This window comes from Carlito syrichta, unplaced genomic scaffold (assembly GCF_000164805.1).
Source record: "Carlito syrichta isolate Samal-C Ts95f unplaced genomic scaffold, Tarsius_syrichta-2.0.1 Scaffold303305, whole genome shotgun sequence".
In the NCBI taxonomy this organism is placed as follows: Eukaryota; Metazoa; Chordata; class Mammalia; order Primates; family Tarsiidae; genus Carlito; species Carlito syrichta.
In genome coordinates this window covers 77,174-97,789 of record NW_007247401.1, presented here as the reverse complement: position 1 = coordinate 97,789, position 20,616 = coordinate 77,174, and the positions used below count along the sequence as shown (strand labels likewise).

Genomic DNA, 20,616 nt, shown 5'->3' with positions numbered 1-20,616 from the left:
CTCACCTCAGCCTCCCAAAGGCGCGGGATTACAGGCTGAGCCACCGAGCCTGGCTGCATTCCAACATTTTAAACTGCAGTCGCTGACTGTCTGGACCCACTGAGAGACACGAGCGAGGAATGTAACACTGGGGGATTGGCATGCTGTGTGAAGAGGAGGCAGTGGGTCCCCAAGGCAGACAGACACTCCCTTCCTGCCTCCTGCTCTGGGCTTCCCACCGTCCTGTAGGAGTGAGGCCGTTTTGACAGCCCTTCAGAGGACTCAGATCTGGCTGGCAGCAGAGCTGTCCTTGGAGAAGGTGAAGCTCAGGGGCACCTCACAGAGGCTACCCCCATCCGTGCTGAGGTCGTCATCGTCGTCCATGTCGTCCAGCACTTTACTCGGCAGCTTCTTAAGTCTGCAGAAACAACATGGGACATGTTTCCTGGCCCTGGGCTGGGGCTTGTCTCTGGTTTGGAGATGAGGGTGGAGTCTCAGGCTTCTGTCCCTCCTCCCCACTGAGCGGCATATGAACACATGGACTTCACAGGCCTGCACCTGTGGTTCCTTCAGCCACAGAGAGCTGTCTAGACCCCTTTCAGCACAGGAAACTCGCGCTGAAAGGGTCGGCCAGGATGGGACAGGCTCAGTATTATTGATTTCCCCTTCTGCCCGAACTCCAAAGTTTTTCTCTCTTCCTCCTCGTCTTTTTTTTTTTTTTTTTTTTTTAATTGGGTCTCACTCTGTTGCCCAAGCTGGAGTGGACTGGAGTGATCACAGCTGACTGCAGTTTTGAATTCCTGGACTTAAAAAATCCTCCCACCTCAGTCTCCCAAAGAGCTGGGATTATAGGCATGAGCCATGGCACCTGGCCTAAAATGTTGATATCTTGTTCACCTTGCATTGTATGCATTAAGATTTTTAAATATTCAATTAAAATATTAAAATGTTATAGATCTTGATTTCTGAGCTTTTGGTACTCCCTTTAACAATGCACCCTCATGCCAACTTTGAAGGTAGTTTCCCAACAGATGAGCCTTGTTTTACAGGGCTCTCAATGGGCTGGAGTGTTCTGTCCATTTACAGGAGAACTACCAACCCAGCAGCTCAGAGGCCCAGGTCACAGCTGGCCTCCAAGAAAAACCCAGCTCCACGGATGCACGTGAGCCGAATCTTACCCCCTGACCTCAGTGCCCCGGGCAGAGACACCCTGGGGCAGAGAGAGCCATCCACATAGCCACCACCCTGCCATCCACTCTCCATATCCTTAGGACCACAGCAGAGGAACTTTAGAGAGCTGCCCTCTTTGGAAACCAGCCTTGGGATATCCTAGTCCTCATGAAGACAAAAATCAAAACCTGACCCTATTTCTCCCTAAGTCAGACAAAAGCAAGCTGGTCCAGAAACTGTTCCTCCATGGTGGTGTGAGCTCAAGCCTCAGTTTCCTCTTACAGTCAACAAGGATAATACCTGCCCAGCTGACACTGGGGCATTGGTATAAGAATGACACACGAGAGACCCTATCGAACATGTGGGGTGAATGAAGTAGACATAGCCACCTTCACCTCTAGGATGAGACAACCCCAAAAGCAAGAATGGGAAGCTGGCTTGAGCCCACAAGTGAATGCTCTGAAAGCAACAAGCATCAAATCAGCCCCCATAGGGCCACCACACCCACCCACCTTAAGTCCTTCTTCACAGCGTTGAGTTGCCCCTGCAGCTGCTCATTCACATCCATCTGCTCCTCCAGCTCCCTCTGCAGCTTCTTTTTCGAACTTTCCAGTCTGTCGATTTCTTCCTCGGCCTCCTCCACCTGCCGCTTCATTGCTTTCAAGCGCAAGCTCAGCTGCATCGGGAGACAGGGTGGGTTGAGTGCTGGTCCCCGTGGCTCGGCCCAGCTGGATGCAGAGCAGCCCCACACGGAGAAAAGCCCGGGTCCAGCCACTTTCTCCCCAGGCAACCAAGACAAGGCAATGGAGCAACCAGTCTCACAGGAAGCACGGAGAGCAGGCTCTAAGACAACTCCAGGTTGGAAGTGTGCTAAAGTACCCTACTTAAGTAGGCCAGCAGGCCCCCATTCTATGACATGATTGGAAAAGCAGGAATCGGCCCACTGGTCTCCACTGCCTGCCAGGGGAGGCCCTGCCTCCCTTGCTTTCCCAGCTGGAGACATACGATCTCAACTGAGAACGAAAGAACACGCAGAGGCTCTCACCTGGTCCTTCTGGTCGGTCAGTGACAGGTGCTCATCGTCCACCTGCATCACCAGCTCCTTCACTTTCCGCTCCAGCCGCCGGTTGCTGAGCTGGAGGCTGGCCCGGTCCCTGGAAGGGCAAAGGAGACAGAACCGAGTCTCATTCCTAGCCCCACTGGGGGCTCAGCCCCAGCTGCTAAGGAGAGGATGCTCCAGCTAGGGTGCCCAGTCAGCCCAAGGCTTAGGGTCAGAGAAACACAACTGCACGGGAGGAAAGGGCTGCTCGTGAGACAGGAGGGGCCAAGACTCCGAGAAGAGGCTGCGGAGCCAGCAAGGGCTAAGCCCGACTGGAACCACCCTGAGTTTTTCCACTCCTGAGCTTCACATTTCAGGTCTCCTCCGTGCATCACACCCTTTCTCAGAAGGTGGGGGCCATGAGGAAGAGCTAAGGCTGCTCAGGTTCAGCCTGGCATGGGCCCCGGGCTGCAATTTGAGAGTTAGCTGCAGACAACTGGAAAGGAGTATGGTCGCCTGACCACCCATTGTGGGAGGACTTGCCCCGTCCCTGACAGGGGCCAATCAGCCTTCACTTAAATACACCTGGCCCCAATGGCAGAGTCAGGCCCTGGCCACTAATCTGGCCCAAATTCAGCAGCTTCTGAGGCTGCCTGTCCTACATAGGGAAAGGAGAAAGGAACCGTAAGCACAGTGTCAAAGCTATGGCCTGAGGAGCGAGTGGGGTCCTAAGCTTTAATTTAGCCAGGCTACCTCACTCCAGGCTCTTATTTTGACAGGTCTCTGTTTTCTCATCTGTGAAATGGAAACAATAACAGCAAGCTCGTACTTGCTCTGCCTTCCTCACAAGCTTATGAGGAGTGGAAGCAATACCACACCTGAGGGTGCACTGCAGTACGTTTACCACTCCTCTGTGCCACAGGTGGGCTTACCTCTCCTCACCCTCCAGGCGGTCCTCCAGCTCTGCGATCCTAGCCTCCATCTGTACCACCAGCCCCTCTTTGCTGGACCTGTAGGAGCCTTCCAGGTGGATAATCCGGCTCTTTAAGTCCTTGTTCTGGAATCAGACAGGGAGATCGTGAGGAGCAGAACACAAAGGTGGAGGAGCCAGATATTTGGTCCATGCCTAAGATAAGGTTGCTTTCCACACCAGGACACGTGGCCTGGGGACCTGGGGAACCCAGAGGTGTTTCTAGGGAAAACCCTTGAGCTCAGGTGCTATCAGACCAAAAGAAGAGATTCTATTACATTCCCTCATAGGCCTGAATGGAATCTCTGGCACGCACGGCCTAAGACTCCTGGATGTCAAGTGGGTTTGGCCTCATCCTTTATAAACTTGCAGGAGGGGACAGGTCAAATAGGCTCCTTCCCTAATCATATTCAGTGAAGAACTGACATGAACAGTGTGTAAAAGAAATAACAATCTAATTAAGCTTTCTTAGCCACTTGTACGTTTGATGACACGGACTCTTTTGCATTCGCTTTACACTGGAATTCAGCCCTCAACAGGATCTAGAAAAATAGCACTTGCAATTTCTCCTCTCGCGGCTGTCAAGCTTCCAAAGATTTAACAACTGAGAAAAACCTCTCTGGAAAAGGCCTTAGAAACACCTCACCCGCTTGGGTGAGCTGTGCCCCAGAGTCCTGAGGATGCTAAGTAAAGGAGGAGCCTCCGAGGGGTGCTAGTCCAGTCAGGGTGATGGGGAGGGGGCTCACGGGGCCAGCTGCCCTCACCTGTCTCTCCAGGGAAATCTTGTCACACTCCAGGTCTTGCCTCACAGCTCTCTCCTGAAGCAGTTCGCTCCTCACCTGCTCCATCTACAGCAAGCAGAACAAAAGCCCACAGGTTAAAGGGATTGCTCCTATATCCTTTTCCTGAAATGGTGAGCAGAAACTGAATCCCAACATTCACCTTCTCTGAAGGGGATTGCCCTCAGGGCCCCTCCCGAATTTGCTCTTGGGTATAGGATTTGTTTCTCAGTTCTTTCTTGGTTCCTCAGTGATTGCAAAGATAGTGATACAAATAACAATAACAGTCATAGCTAACCCTGCTGTTATAAGCTGAATTGCCAGCCTGGGCAACAGAGTGAAATCTCATCTCTTCAAAAATAAAAATAAAAAAACAAAATTATCTGGGCGTGGTGGTGCACACCTGTAATCCCAGCTACTTGTGATGCTGGGATGGAAGGGTCACCTGAGCCCTGGAGGTCAAGGTTGCTGTGATCCATAATCATGCCACTGCACTCCAGTCTGGGTGACAGAGTAAGACACCTGATTCAAAAATAAATAAATAAGCTGGGCTTGGTGGCTCAGCCTGTAATCCCAGCGCCTTGGGAGGCTGAGGTGAGTGGAATGCCTGAGTCCGTGGGTTCGAGAACCACCTTGGGCAACTTGGCGAGACCTCATCTCTACAATAAATCAAGAAATTAGCCAGGCGTGGTAGCGCGCGCCTGTAGTTCCAGCTACTTGGAAGGCTGAGGCGGAAGGATCGCTGGAGCCCAGCGGGTCGAGGCTGCGGTGGCCGGGAGCGGCCGCTGCACTCCAGTCTGGGTGACAGAGTGAGACTACAACTCAAAAAATAAAAATAAAAAATAAATTAATAAATAAGTTGAATTGTGTCCCATCCCCCAAAAATATGCTGACATCCTAACCCCCAGTATCTTCCATGTGACCTTATTTGGAGATGGAGATGGGGTCTTCACAGTAAGCAAGTTAAAATGAGGTCATTCCCCACCACCTACCAGTGGGGAGAAGAGAACCTATTCAGTAAATGGTGCTGGGAAAACTGGTTGACCACATGCAGAAGATTGAAACAGGACCCCTATCTATCCCCATGCACAAAGGTTAACTCCAAATGGATCAGAGACCTAAATGTAAAACCTCAAACCATAAGAACCTTAGAAAAGGAAGGAAATACTCTCATGGAAATCGGAACTGGCATCCAATTCCTGTACAAAACCCGAAACCCACAGGACTTAAGAGAGAAGATAGACAAATGGGACCTTATTAAACTGACAAGCTTCTGCAAAGCCAAAGAAACCATCAAGAGAGCAGGAAGACAGCCTACAGACTGGGAAAAAGTCTTTGCCAACTCTAGGTCTGACAAAGGCTTAACATCCTGGATCTACAAGGAACTGAAACGTACTGAAAAGAAGAAAACAAACAACTCCATTATAAAATGGGCAAAAGATATGAACAGACACTTCACAAAAGAAGACATTCGAGAAGGCAACAAACACATAAAGAAATGCTCAACCTCACTAATCATCAGGGAGATGCAAATCAAAACCACACTGAGATACCACCTAACTCCAGTCAGAATGGCAATTATCAACAACTCAAAAAATAACAGCTGCTGGAGAGGGTGTGGTGAAAAGGGAACACTTCTACACTGTTGGTGGGAGTGTAAACTAGTGCAACCTCTGTGGAAAGCAGTGTGGCGATTCCTAAAAGCTCTAAAAATTGACCTTCCATATGACCCTGCAATCCCCCTACTGGGAATATACCCTGAAGAACACAAATCACTCTATAAAAAAGATACCTGCACACGTATGTTTATCGCAGCATTGTTCACAATAGCAAGAACCTGGAAACAACCATGCTGCCCATCAAAAGAGGACTGGATTAAAAAAATGTGGTACATATACACGATGGAATACTACGCAGCCATAAAAAAGAACAAAATCATGAATTTCGCAGCAACCTGGATGGAACTAGAGTCTATAATACTGAGTGACCTCTCACAGAAACAAAGATCCGAATATCACATGTTCTCACTCATATAATGGACCTTGAACATCCAATGTAATACTATAAGAAAATGACTAACGGTACTGGGAAACTATGGGGGGGAGGGGGATGGGATTAACAGTAGCAAATATCTGTCTGGGGCTGGGAAAACACCTCTTATCAACAGGGTGTCTGAATGAAACGTAATTGTACACCTAACCCTTAACTGTACCCCACAAAACTATAATAAAAATACTGATTAATTATTAAAAAAAAAAAAATGAGGTCATTAGGGTGGGTGGGACCTAATCCAGGGTAACTTATAAGAAAAAGAAATTTTTTTTTTGAGTCGGAGTCTCACTGTCCAAGTTTGTCTGGGACTGAGGATGCTCTCAGGATGTTTCCATAAATCTGGGAAAGTCCTCAATGAACCGGGACAAGTTAGTCACTCAACTTGCCTGAGACCTACATAACTTGAAATGGTGCAGGGGCCTAGCATTCACCTGAGCTCCTGACTGCAGCAATATAAGCTCAAACTTCGGAAAGGACTTCCCTGTGAGCACATCTCAGACACCGCGAGATGGTCTCCCTTCTTATGTCAGAAACAGAAGTCAGCTTCGGGTGACCTGACACAAGCTAAGTGTTACTTCTATGCTCAGGAAAGAAGCCTAGCTGAGTAGCATCGGGAAAGAAATCCTACTGCCTGACTGTCTTTCCCCTATTCCCAGTAGGCTTGCGCAGGAGTTGGGGGCATGTGGGGAGGTGTTTCACAGAGGTCCCAGACTCTGTTGCCAGAACAGTCCAGCAGAGGGCGGCCTGGAGTCAGAAGAATTAAGGTGGGCCAGTAAAATGAAATCACCTAAGAATGAAAAACCAGTGCGGGGTCCAGCATAGTTAAGAGATGAATATACAAGAATCCCTGGACATCAGAGCCTGGGGAGCATTTGACACAGGCTCACCTGGTCTGGCCTCAAAAGTTGAATTTCTGCCACCTGTAAAAACACCCTAGTGAGTAAAAATATAAGTTTGACCGGGTTCAGTGGCTCAGTCTGTATTCCCAGCACTTTGGGAGGCCGAGGCGAATGGATTGCCTGGAACCAGCATGGGCAACTTAGTGAGACCTCGTCTCTACAATAAAATAAAAAATTAACTGGGCGTGGTAGTGTGCACCTGTAGTTCCAGCTACTTGGAAGACTGAAGTGGAAGGATCGCCAGAGCCCAGCAGATCAACGCTGGAGTGGCCGTGAGTGTGCCATGGCACTCCAGCCTGGGCGACAGAGTGAGACTCCAATTCAAAAAAACAAAAGATAAGTTCACACCTTCCTAACTGTCCCCCTCCCCAGAGAACAAGAACTGGGGGTTCTGGCAATGATAAGAGGAGACACCACCACACTGGGGCAGGCCTGCATTTGCTCGCTGACTCCCATGGTGGCACGGTGTGGCTGATCCACAGTGGGCAACAGGTGGTGGTGAGGAATGAGGCTGGCAGGATGGGCGGGGCCTAGACATGGAGCCTCAGATACTACAAGAGGATGCTGGGCCTCTCTGCCCCTGAAGGTGGAGGGGAGATCCCATGTGGTCACAAAATTGCTCGTGGCTTCAAATTTCTGACTGGCAGGCTTCTCAGTCATGGAGATTCAGAATGTTCAGCCAAGAAAACTGAGGCCTAGGGTAGTTATACTAGTAATTGTAGAGAGCAGGACTAAAACCAGGCCGAGCCTGCTCACTGCCCGCTATTCACCGGCTCTGTCTCTCTGGACCAGCTAAATGAAAAAGAGTCAAACAGACCCAGAGTTCAAACGTAGCTGTAACATAAAAACCAAGACACGGGCGGGCAGGCAGCCCAGTTTCCTTAGGGCATCCCTGCATAGAGCAGGGGAGAAATGCCAGGAATGCGCAGGATCAGCAGGCAGAGCACGTAAACCCTGCCCGCGGCCCACTCCTGCTCCGCTGGGCCCCAACCCCTCGAGAATCACATGCTGCAAAGAGGGTACCGGGATGACTGCTGTGACTGTTACACGAGCACAGAATCCGGGGGTAACGAATGCAGGCTCACAGTCCACTCCAAACGGGGTTTCTGAGCAGCCGCTGCCACCCCATACATGGAGATCATCAGGATGGCTAGGCTATGGGATTGCGGACAGACGTGCCTCCCAGGGACGGCCGTTGTGTTCACAGCCCTTGGGCAGAGGACGTGGTTAAACTTCTACCGCAATGGGAAGCAATTATAGATGGGCAGCTATGACCTGGCTTGTCTTGCTGGCTCGGCTGTCACTTGCCTGTGACCTTGTTCGTCTCACCTCTGGGATGCAGCCTTCTTGTCCCTAAGCAGGGGACTTGACTGAATGAGACAATCTTTAAGGGCCCCTTGAGCTGGCCTGTGACACAACGAAAGCAGAATTTGGAGTCTCCTTCTTCTCTTCGGGTGCTTCTGAGGAAGCCAGAGGCCCCTGCCTCTGTCCTTAGGCAGAGTAGCCACCCCTCTTTCAAACCACGGGGAATTTCCCCTGGGGGGAAACCCACTTTGTCAAGGTGAGTGTGAGTTTGTAAGCATACACACTTGCACACTGGGGGAAGGGTGGTCTTGAAATGATGGGGTGTACCCACTCATTGTTCAAACTACGTTATCAGTCCTATGCCAGACATTGTGACAAAAAGACCCATGCAGTGCCTGCCCCCCCCACAGCCTAGTGGGGGACAAACAAACAAGCCCTGTACATGTGGTCAGTGTCACTGCAACAGTGAAGGATAGCATGCTGCGGCAGGCACACTGAGTGACAACCGACTTCCAGGAAAAGACACACCAAGCTGAGAGTTACATGAGAGGTCAAGGTTAGGCAGGGTAGAGAAAGGGTGGGGTAGGGAATGCAGATTTCCAAACCAGGGGATGGGTACCAATAACAAAGCAGTTGGTAAGAAAGAGGAGAGTGATGGAAGGGCTGAATTAGGCATGTGGGGAGGCAAGAGGGCAGGTTGAGAGATCAGATAGACAGGGAGACATGGGATAGTCACACAGGGCCCATGATTGTGACAGCAGCTCACATCTTGACTGCACTTACTAAAGTAGGTCTTGAGCATCTGACCAGTATTATTTCATTTACCCCTCACGGCCACCCAATGACGTGAGCACTATTAACACCTCCACCTGTGCCTAGAGTCTGGGGCGTGCTGCAGGTAGTGGCAGGGTGACTGGGCAATGCCGGTGGAAGCCACAGGACACGAGCTCACCACTTGGGAGACATGTATCGAGAATAAAGAGGATCCAGAACCATGCCCCAGGGGAGTCCTCCCCACACCAAGGGAAGCAGGGAGAAACCAGGACACTGACCTATCCCCAAAGCCAACAAGGGCGAGGACTGCAGGAAAAGCACCCGAGCTGAACAAGAACACATTTGCTCTGGAAGGCTCAGCAAGAGGGGGAGCCTGACTGCAAAGCTGGGGGTGGGGAGGGGAAAAAGAAGGACAGGCCTCTCCTCTGGACCCTAGCAGCAACTGAGACAACAGATATGACCAAGGTCAAAGCTATTGGCAGGCGGTGGTGAGAAGCCGTAGAGAGGGGGAAAGTTAGCCGATGGACATCGAGAAGGCAGTGTGGCAAGAGATCGGCCGCCAATCACAGGGAGGGCAGGATCCAGGTCCATCCTGGGGTCAGTATGAGTGTGGGGAGAGAACCTCTTTCTCTGAGTCAGAGATAAAGAGGACACACCAGGACTGAGGGAGAGGCAAGGAAGGGAAAGAAAGGAGATTATTTTCCCAAAAGTGAAGGGATAAGAGGGGAAAGAAATTTGGAAATCTCATTGCTGTGGGGTGTGAAGCCAAAAAATACCAGAAGGCACTAAAAGGCCAGCAGAGCAGAGGTGAGTATCTTGTTGCAGCTGTGCTCTTGGGAATGAGATGGGAATACCAAGAGTCAAGAGCCTCTCAAACCGGGCACCAAGTAGGAACTCTCTGGGGCAGGTGTCATCACCCTGATTTTCCAGGTGGAAGGTCTAGAAACTTGAGTCAGAGTGGGTTGGAAGCAGCTCTGGGATTTCAATAAAAGGTTTTCTGACTGAAAATGATATGCTCCTTCAACACTTCCCCATGGTCTCTCAGCAAACCTGTAGGACCTAGTCTCTCAAAGAAGGGCGAAATCCTGCGAGGAGGGAGAGTTCAGGCAAGGGCTTTGGAGCCCAATGGGGAAAGCATCTACAACGCAGTGAGGCAGAGAGCATCATGGAGGGATTCCAGAATTGCCAAGTGGTCATGCAGCACTGTGCCCAGGCTGGGGGTTCAGGACAAAACCTGTGACTTAAAGAAGCAGCCACTGACTACAGTCTCGCACCCTCAGTGCCATTGGCTAAAAAGTCTGGGTCCCACCAAGAAACAGGGGAACACTTAGCATGGGTTTCTGCAGTTTGAGAAACCCCGGAGAACCCCAGGCAAATGGTGACTCTCCAAAGGAAAAAAACAAGTAATTATTTATACCCCACCACAATCCTTCAAACGATGATTATTAAAATGAAAGTGTAAAATAAATCAGAGTGAAGAACAAGAAAGAATAAATATACAATCATAAAACTTAATAGTTACTGTGATCGGGCAGTTCATTTTTCTTGAGTCTTTTGAAACCAAGGATTTTGGCCAACATGATAGGCCTCCTTTAATTCTTCAAAAAGCACGGCCTGACACTAAATTCTAACGTAAATCCACCGTGTGGAGTCTTACACACGGTGTAAGAAGACTACATGATGTTAGGGCATTGCCCCAAGAAGAATGGGTTCACCATAAACCCATAAAGTATTCCATGTGCGGCCACTGTTAGCTTATTTCTCAGTGCAGTGATTCCCAGGACTGGGCCTGTTAACTTGGGAATAATCCAAATCAGAAGCTTCTTACCCTGAGCCCATACTGGCACCACACACGCGCACACACATACACACACACACGCCACACACACACACAATCTCTGGCCTGGCTTGGCCTGCCTCCTCCTTTGGACCAGAAAAGTAAACTTGAGGCTTGAGGCTGGGAAAATATTTCTTTATATAAGTTTAGTGCTTTACATGCTGTTTATCCTTCCACTGTATTAAATAGCCTGAACAAAAACTTTCCAGTCAAATTAAAAACAGAACAGGAGTTGAAGGCAAAAGTTTATCACAGCTGGATTGAAAGAATGCTAAGCCCTGAGCATTTTGATCGGAAATAACAGTATCAGATTCCATTGGGTTTTAGTCAGAGATACCCATGACCTGAGCCAGCTCTCAGGATTAGAAGCAGCTGTCTTTTGGGTTGATGAAAAGCCAGAGGTGTTTATGATGGTTAATAACAATATTAAACCCCATCACCTGTGTTTATCACTGGGCTGTAAAGAGGTTGGCAAACCTACACCCTGGCTACCACTATAAATGCTGCTCAATCATAAAAAAGGAAGATTCTTATTAATCATCTGTACACACTGCGATTTTGAGCAGCCAATATAATAGGAGGCAGTTCTGAGATGAGAATCATTTTCATTTTAAAGAAAGAAAGAAGAAAACCCCTTTTGATCTTTCACTCACCGACTGCAAAGAACTTACTTCCTGTCTACCTGGGGTGACATCCTCTGATGCTGGCTAGGGAGCAGGTGTGAGCTATTGAGGAGCAGTTCCCAAAAAGTGACAGTAGGAGCCTGCAACTTTATCACTGGGATTTATCCTGCAGTTGCCAAGGCAACAAGGCAGGCTTGCTAAGTCCTGGACAGATTGTGAAGCCACTCTAAGCTCAAGCTGGTATTTTTCCTCCTGCCTGCCAGCTCTCTGGGCTGGATGAATCATCTTTCCATTGGGCTGGGTCATCGTGGTCTCCATGGCCAAGAGAATGCCTCCCCATTTAGGCCCAGCCCTACCGTTAACTGTTTGCACTCAGCTATCAGCAGCTGTCTGCACCAGCCACCAGCAGTGCCCACTGAGCCTGCCAGGCATATTGAAAACATACCAAGCCAGATCTCTTTTTGGCTATTTGAATCCCACACCCATAAAGAATCAGGAGAGGACCAGGGAAACTTAAATCCTTACCCATAGCTGGGCTCGGTGGCTCAGTCTGTAATCCCCGCGCCTTTGGGAGGCTGAGGTGAGTGGATTGCCTGAGCCCGCGGGTTCGAGACCCGCCTGGGCAGCGAGACCTCATCTCTACAATAAATCAAAAAATCAGCCGGGCGTGGTAGTGCATGCCTGTAATTCTGGCTCCTCGGAAGGCTGAGGTGGAAGGATCGCCGGAGCCCAGCAGGTCGAGGCTGCGGTGGCTGGGAGCGGCCACTGCACTCCAGTCTGGGCGACAGAGTGAGACTCCAACTCAAAAAAAAAAAAAAATCCTCACCCGTCTCAAGAAACAGCATGACGTTATTTTTAACTTGGGAATAGAGGCCCAAATGCATTGGGAGGGGGAGAGTCTTTAAGACTCTTACGTAGTCTGCTTGAGGGATGATGAGAACAGAGGTGGTAGGCTTTGGAGTCAAATTGTGGCTCTACCTCTCACAGGCTGTGTGACCCTACACAGTCACTTCACCTTGAAAGCCCTGAAAACAATGGGAAAGCAGGTAAGGCACACAGCAGAGCCCCTAGCAGTTAGAGAACCCTCATTAAGGATGGAAATATGGATTTTGGAGGAAAGAGAGGAAAAAGAATTTCTCTGGATTTAAGCAGACCATATGCCAGTAAAATACCTATGATTTAACTGAATTTTCCTTCAGCTTATTAGTCAACCAGAAACCTTTCTGTATATGGTCAAACTACATTTGAGTGAGAAAACAGATAACTCCTCACCTGTTTTATAAAAGAAGATATTGTTGTATCAACTGCACATCCATCCCTTCTCCTTCATCTTAGCCAGATTCTAAAACAAATTCCAAGCATCCAAGAAGTTTGAAAAATCTTTCTCTCATTAGGATTTCCTGAATCCATCAGTCTGAATAATACTATCCTGAATATATATGAAAAAGAAAAGCCTTAGAAAGGCTGGGAACTTATAAACAATGTGGTCGGTATTTATTGAGTATCATGTGTATGCACAAGAAAGAGAAAGTAAAACCAGAGCCTTGGAAAGGATAGAATGCTCAATTTCACACTGCCTCTCCTGTCCTCTGTCCCTACAGTTGAGGACTCCCCCCAATTTCCTCTTTTCCAGTCCTTATTCCCTTCTCTACCACATTGATCCTCTAGAACACCGTGCACGCTTCACTGTTCTGCTCAAAAGCCTTCGAGTTCCCCACTGCCTTCAAGAAAGGGTCATTCAAAACCTCAATCTGCCTCTCCAAACTTCCCTATTTTTATTCCCTGTAGAAACTGAAAACCTGATTGAACCACAGCCATCTATGCACTGCTCCTCAAAATGCTGTCCGTGTCCTCACCATCCCCTGTATCTAGAATTCCATTCCCACTCCTCTTGGGTTCTCGAAATCTTACCCTTTCTTCAGAGCTGACCCCAGGTCAACCTCTCTCTAGTAACCCTTCCATGGTCACCCTTGCTATGCTATGATGATCTTTTCTTCATGAACTACTTGAATCCTTCACATGGCATTTAGTATCTCTTATTTTTTATGTTAATTCTCCATTTTTTAGGTCTGACCCATAATATCTCAAGGACAGGGACCATTTCTGGTCGTTTTGTAGCTTTACCACAGTGCCACGCACCCAGTGGGCATTCATCCTATTTTGCAAGCACTGGAAGATAAGAGAATTCCCTTGGGCATCAAGACCTGAGGCCAGTTCTGCAGCCAACTGCCTGCATGACTCTGGCCAAATCACCAGGTGGCTCTGGTCCTTAAATAGTTCATCTGTTACAGAGAAGTCTAGAGAGCTGAACTCTGAGGCCCTTGCCAAATCTAAGATTCTGCGAAAAGGGTTAATTCGCTAATATCACTGAAAAGGCAAGGCATAGGAAATTTTATTTTTTGGATCTTGCACTCTTTAAATTAATAAGTTAGAACTCACAACTCTCTACTTAAACTCTGAATTCTCACAAGCGCCTCATTCTGAATCTTTGCTTTCCCCAAACATCTGCCATTCTTCTTCTAGTCTTAGTGGTAGGGCTTAAGTGAATAAGAAAAAAGGCTTTCTGGCCCAGTGCTTTTTCAGCAGACCAAGTGAGTTCCCTTAACCTCCTCCTTGGACTTAGTTAAAGTTCCTGGTTTCCATAACTTCCTCCTTAAACTGACTTCAAGTTCTTCGCTCAGTGGAAATATTTTCAACCTTGACCAGCATCACAGATAGCAGTTCTATTCCCCATGATCCAAGTTCTCAGTTGAAAGGAAAAAGGACTTACAGCAATTCTGGGACCTGACATGTAAACAGTTCTCTTAGGTTTAGGACATCAGCTGAGCCAAGGGAGGCAAATGTGTTCTGGTTCAGTGTGTCTGTATTTTGTTTTTGGTGTAAACATGGAACTGAAAGTCTGTTTTAACTGCCTGGTTATTGATAGGATGACAGATTTTCCCACCATTCCTCTTTGCATAAGGCACAAGAAACGCTGGCAAAACAAATTCATGGTCACCTCTTCCATCATTGTGAATGCTTAGCTGATCCTGAAATGTCCTACGGTTATGTGTCTACTTAGCCAAGCTAGCAAGAACTCATAACAAAACAGCTTTTATTCTAGTGAGAGAACTTAGGAAATAGAAACTTCAATAAGAACTTTGGGGGGTGCGGGGCAAATGTCAAGGTTGAGCTCTCCAGATGGGCTTTTGGTTTTCAGGAAGGTCCCTCTCTGAGCCTCTGCAGCTCAGGTCTGCTGGGCTGCCAGCCCCCTAGAGGAATGGTATTAGCACAGCCATGGAACACACAGGCAGAACCCACACTCAGGTGGGAGGGTGAACGGAGCCTGGGGCTGCGATTTCCTTCACTCTCAGGAGCAAAGTACCATGGGTATCACACTTGTCTGCAGAGAAACCTGTCAAAAACGATACAGTGAGGTATGGAAAAGAAGTCAGTTTTTTACTTTCCACTTTGAGTGGGGCTGCCAGCTCACAGTGGTGCTATCCCTAAGCACTGAAATTTCTAGCTGTTGGTCACCCTAAACTAAGGGAAAGAAAGTACACGTGAGTAAGCAGACCAAAGGAAAGTGCCTTCTTGGATAGGAAAGATTTTGCCCAATACCTGCAATTCAGATTTTAAATTTTAATTCTTTAGCATATAATTTCCTAACCTAGACTCAGCATCATTCCAAAGTTTTTAGGTTTTGTTCTCATCTTTTAATGAAGAAAATGCCAATCCTAGACAAGAAAGAGTGAAGGGCTTTCTAAATGTCGACATCCAGTTCCTCTGGTGCCATTTCAAGGTGCTAGGCCTATAACTGAGTATGTTGAAAACACATCTTATCAGAAATTTCTATATGTGTCCACAGGTATTATGAAAACGAAAGGCTGACACTAGTGAACACAAATTACTTCTCTTCAAAACTTCCCCTGAGGCTGGGCATGGTGGCTCACACCTATAATCCTGCAATTTTGGAGGCCAAGGCAGGCGGACTGCTTGAGCCCAGCAGTTCGATACTAGCCTGGGCAACATAGCGAAACCTCATTACTACAAAAAAAAATTTCAAAAAATTAACTGGTGTGGTAGTGTGTACCTGTAGTCTCAGTTACTCAGGATACTGAGGTGAAAGGATCGCCTGAGGTTAGGAAGTTGAGGCTTCTGTGAGCTGTGATTGTTGTGATCATGCCACTGCACTCCAGCCTGGGCAACAGAATGAGACCCTGACTCAAAAAGAAAAAATGCTGCCACTGAGTGCTCTGAATCCTTGTCCCAAAATGTCTCCACATTTTATCGGTCACGTGGTTGGAGCATGCACTGGGGACACAGAACCTAGTTCGCATTGCCCTACTTCCTAGTGATATAACCACCCTCCTCTACCCAGTACATTACACTCTGAAACTTCACTTAATTTAAAAATAGAAACAAAAACCAAAACTTTGGGATGATACTGCATGTAGCTTGGGAAGTTAGTTCCGTCATCTACAGTGGGAGAACAATAACTTTCCTGATCACCTCAGTGTTGTCAAAAGGATCAAATGTAAGTGGAACTCCTTCTAAAACTGCAGAAAGCATTCACTTGGAAGGCACTGTTACTGAATTGTGTATATATCAATAATTAACTTCTAAAATTCTTAAAAGAAAAGGCTGCACATCAAGTTTACTTTCTGTTGCACCAAACATATTGCTAGCTACCACATTTCACACACTTGCTTGTTGAATGAATGAATCTTAGAGCCTCAACTCTAAGAGCATTTTGCCTGTTATGACTAATAGGTTGTTATTCACAACCACTCTGGAAACTTGTACTTTCTGCTTTATGTTAAATATTGCATCCCTTTCCTAGTAGCATCTTATGGGAAAGACTACTCAATCTTCCATTAATTTTCACAGGGTATGAACTATCCATTCTTGAACTAAATCTCCAGGTTTAACCCCTCACATTCCCCTTTTCACACAGGGCAATCCACTCATCACTCAACCACAGTACAGTACCTGTTCCCTGCTCCTAGTGATCCTCTCAGACAGCAAATCCGAGTTGTTTCTTTCTTCTTCCAGTTCCATCTCCAGTTGAGACACCTTGTCCTAAGAAAGAAATCACAAACATAGGCTACTTAACTTGGACTGACTCAGATTAGGAGAAAGGCTGCCCTGTGGAAAGAAAATCCAAGGGCAAGAAGAGAGAGCTGAGTATCATCAGGGTTTAGAAAAACAAAACACCGTATTTCTTATGTTGCCCAGAGCAGCTTTATTTTAAACTGTGTGTTTCATAACTTTGGTCATGTAAAATGTAATCATGCATGTAGAAAATACATAAAAGGAGAAAAACCCCAAACTCTAACACAAACATGTTTTTTTCAAGTCTTTTTTTTTTTCTCCTATGAACTAATAACTTTAAACGGATCTGCCTAAGCCAGTTGCCTGTTTTAACAAACTTTAAGAAAAATCTTAAAGCGGGAAATCTTAAAGGGGGAAAATCACTAAGGAAAAAAAGTACAATGTGGAAGCTGAGATAGTGTCCAAGCCACATTCTTTAAACACTTCATGCTCAGGACGATGTTCTGCCTCCCTCCTGCTCAGGATGTCCAAGAGTCCTGAAGGAATACAGTCTAAAGCAGTCTCTTGCACCTGCCTCTCTTCTAGGGAATGCCACACACTTTGCACTGTGTACTCCCAAACCAGTACTGGATAAAGAGAAAGGCAATGCTGGCCAATGCTATTAAACTCGTCATCACACAAAAATAATATTTTGTATCTTTCTTGTTTGATCCTAATTTGACATAACTGGGTGTTAAAAGATAAGCATTTCAAAGTGGCTTTGTATCGGAAAATAGAAGCTTCTAACACAAACAGCCCCACTTAGAACCAGGGTTTGTGGGGTTTGTGCATGTGTTTCTTCTGTCACCAGCCAATTTGTTATATTTCTGGGTAAACTCAGAGCCACAAATGCTAAAATGCAATTGGTATTTTGAGTTTTTAAATGAGAGCCTGCCATATTAGTATATAAATATTGTCTCTGCGATGCCAAAATGGATTGACAGACTATGGATGCCTCTGTAAGCACCCAAAATAAAATGCAGTCAGGTGAATGACTAATGTCTGTGAATGACCCCCAGGAATGACCGAAACCAATAGGGAAGCTAGAAAACTCCCTCCCAGGAGCCAAGCATCCCAAAGACCAACCCAGAACTGAGCTGGGTTCTGCACTGAAGCCCCCTGTTTATTCAGTGGCTCCTAATGCCTCCAAGGTCAAATTCACTTTAGTCAGAAGTCACCAAGGACCCATAAGAGTTGCATTCATATATATCAGCCACCTGAGTTTCTGAGTTCACAGAATTTGTCCTTCATTAGGAGAGCTTTTGAGTCCTAATAATTAACTTAAGTGCTTGTAAAGGAATAATCCTGCCAGCCACCTCTTAGAGGAGGAAACAACCCTCAAGTGCACTTCATGGTAGCAGGGCCTTGAGAGCTATTCATTTTGTAATTAGTGGAGAAATATCTAAAATACTGCAGAAGAATAAATGAAGCTTAACTATGCTACTGATTCTAGACCTTAAGTCAGCCAAAGGAAATATTCTTTTCAGTCAGAATATTCTAGAGGGAGATGACCGGACAACCCGATCTCCAGCTACAAGCACCTCTTCGTGGGGCCTTCTTCTTGCCTAAAATCCATACTGCACAGACCCCAGCAGGAGTGTACAGGGGTCCAGGCAAGGGCCCATCGCACCACTGCCTGAAGAGGCTTTCGCTTGTATTTAGCCAGGCTGTTTAGGTCCTAGAATCATCAGTTTCTAGTTAACTGGGTTGACCTTAGCTTGCCTTAAAATGATCTCCCCTAAAGAGATGTGAACTAGGACATTAGCAAAATGTACAGAAATCCTACAACAGAGTAATAAAACTGTAATCAGGACCATCTAATAAAATCTTCAATGACTGAAACAAGACTCCCTAAGATATAAACTGCTACTAAGTCCCCTGAAGGCTTTAAAAAGTTATTCCTGTTTACTTGCGCATTTGAATCAGGAATTCCATTGATTTTGAATTCAAGCCATCTCTTCCTGGCCTTGAGCACAGCCTGACTTTTATCAAAACCTTGACAATTTTAATTTCTCCCAAAAGTCTGAGGCTCATCTTTTAGAGTTGCTATCTTTCTCTAAATTCTATTTGTGTGGCGGTGGGGGTCGCTGTGTATGGGTGTTTCTAGTTTTGTTCCTGAGAAGTATTCTTTTTTATAAGTTCAGGTGGACTGGCTTTAAGGTTCTTCTTGTCATTCTCAGTGGACTGTTTATACTTAGATTCTATTACTTCATTTTCACTTTTCTAATATATTGTGCTTTCAGCTTATGACTAGATCACCCCCATCTAGTGACAGCATTGCACACTTTCTGATATACCATCTTGGACCATGTATATACTAGGTATACAACAATGCATTGAGCCCTGTTTGCTGCTAGCCATGGCAAAGCCAGATTACTTATAAAGGAAATGAGCAAGATGGGGTGCATGATGTGGTAAATGAGAGGTGACGACCCCTAGGCGGCAGGCAGTTTGGGCCCAGCTGTGCCCCTCTCTGGACATGCAGCGGTCTTGGCTCCTTATAGTTAGTTGGAAATCCTGCCCCAAAGAACACACAGAAAAGGAACTATCTGTGCCCTTATCCAAAGTCACCTAACCTCTCTGGAAATCTGTTCCATTTCTCTTCAAGGCAATGAGGACATTATGTCCACCATTCCTTTCAGTTCTGTCATCCTATGAGTCTGTGAACAACCCAGTTTCTTCCTCCAATCAAGAAATGACCTCTCTACATCTGACTGTTAGAGAGAATAAAAACCTAAGACTTCCCAAAGGCTGTGGTGTGAGTAAAAAGGCTGCTTCCCTCGTGGCCCAGCCATGCTCTCCATAGGCCCACAGCTTATGCCATGCAGCCCACAGACCTCCATCTGCTTGACCAGTCTGCTGCGGTCATCTTTGAGGTGACTCTTGGCCTCCAGTTCATACTCCAGGTCCTTCAGTGTCTGCTCCAGGAGCTGCCTTTTTGTGAGGGCTTCATCCTGAGCTCTCTGGTAGTCCCGTAACTCTTCCTCCATCAGACGCATCTAGGAAAGAAAGGGTGGCTTTATAGAGTCCAGCAAGAGCAGAGAGACCTCCACAAACTGTGCACAGCTGACCCTGAGGGAAAGAAGATCCAGTGGCTCCCACTACATGGGACATCAGAAGACCCTGAGCGGGACCCACCTCCCCACCCACTGGGCCTCCGTTTCCTTTTCCGTAAAAAGAGGGTGTTTTCCAGCTACAAGTAGCAATCCATTCGATTATAAATTCTAGTTAGCAGATGTTGACCAGCATTTTGTTTTGTTTCGTTATTTTTATTTTTTGTGGAAATGGGGTCCCAGGCTGACCTTGAACTCCTGGGCTCAATAAATCCTCCCACCTCAGCCTCCTAAAGCCCTGGGATTATAGGCATAAGCCACCATGCCCAGCCCATTTTTAAAATCGAATACAAAAAAAAAAAAAAACAGAGTAGAGTACGAGCAAATATTGTTTTGTGACTCTTTTGTATGAGATATTCCTATATTTGTAATAGATACAAGCATTCCTGGGTTGCAATGCCAAGATGCAGTTCTAATTATGAGTCATGTCAAAAACACCTAAAAGCCCCTGAACCAGAAAAGTACTTCCCAGAGGGTAACTTACTGCCCCCATCTCAGCATCACCCCCAAAGAGGTTTAAAGTTGGAGTAAAAAAACAAACAAACAAACAAAATTAATGACCCCAAAGCAAACTGCAGGCTTCAAGACCTAACAATGCAAACATGCACATTAAATGAACACCACTGCTTTGTAGAAGAAAATGATCAGCTATCATAATTTGCAGTGGGTTTTTTTTCCATCCACAAGGTGGCACTGAGCTAACAGCTTTGAAGAAAGCACAGTAGCAAAACAGCTTGATTCACAAGTGCCAGTGTATGTTTTAAACATCTTGGAAGCTCCTTGGGGAGCCTGGCCACCTTAGTACACAGCAGGTATTCCTTATATATCTATGTGGGCTGACCTGGGGAAGCCCTGGCTATCTGCTTTGTTTCCAGCGCCCTACCCTCCAGGAGCTGTTATGGGTACTGGGTGCAGCACAATTTTAGAAAGAGAATATAATAGGGGCTCCTTTGGGGAGTATATGAAAGTGCCTGGCAAACTCCATAAGGAATACTGCTCTTCT

At 46.8% G+C, this 20,616-nt stretch overlaps 1 protein-coding gene across 1 annotated transcript in view; it reads right to left on the bottom strand.

Moving 5' to 3' along the window:
* Positions 1-56: 56 nt before the first annotated feature.
* Positions 57-20,616, bottom strand: part of LOC103260703 (cingulin-like protein 1) — a 92,801-nt gene continuing 72,241 nt past the window's right edge. Inside the window, exons 7-13 of the mRNA XM_008058349.2 lie at positions 19,338-19,499; positions 16,399-16,488; positions 3,923-4,006; positions 3,121-3,245; positions 2,195-2,303; positions 1,662-1,825; positions 57-397 (exon numbers count right to left, since the gene is read on the bottom strand). Coding sequence (XP_008056540.1) covers positions 262-397; positions 1,662-1,825; positions 2,195-2,303; positions 3,121-3,245; positions 3,923-4,006; positions 16,399-16,488; positions 19,338-19,499 — 870 coding nt within the window. The 3' untranslated portion in view covers positions 57-261. The remainder of the gene's footprint in view (positions 398-1,661; positions 1,826-2,194; positions 2,304-3,120; positions 3,246-3,922; positions 4,007-16,398; positions 16,489-19,337; positions 19,500-20,616) is intronic.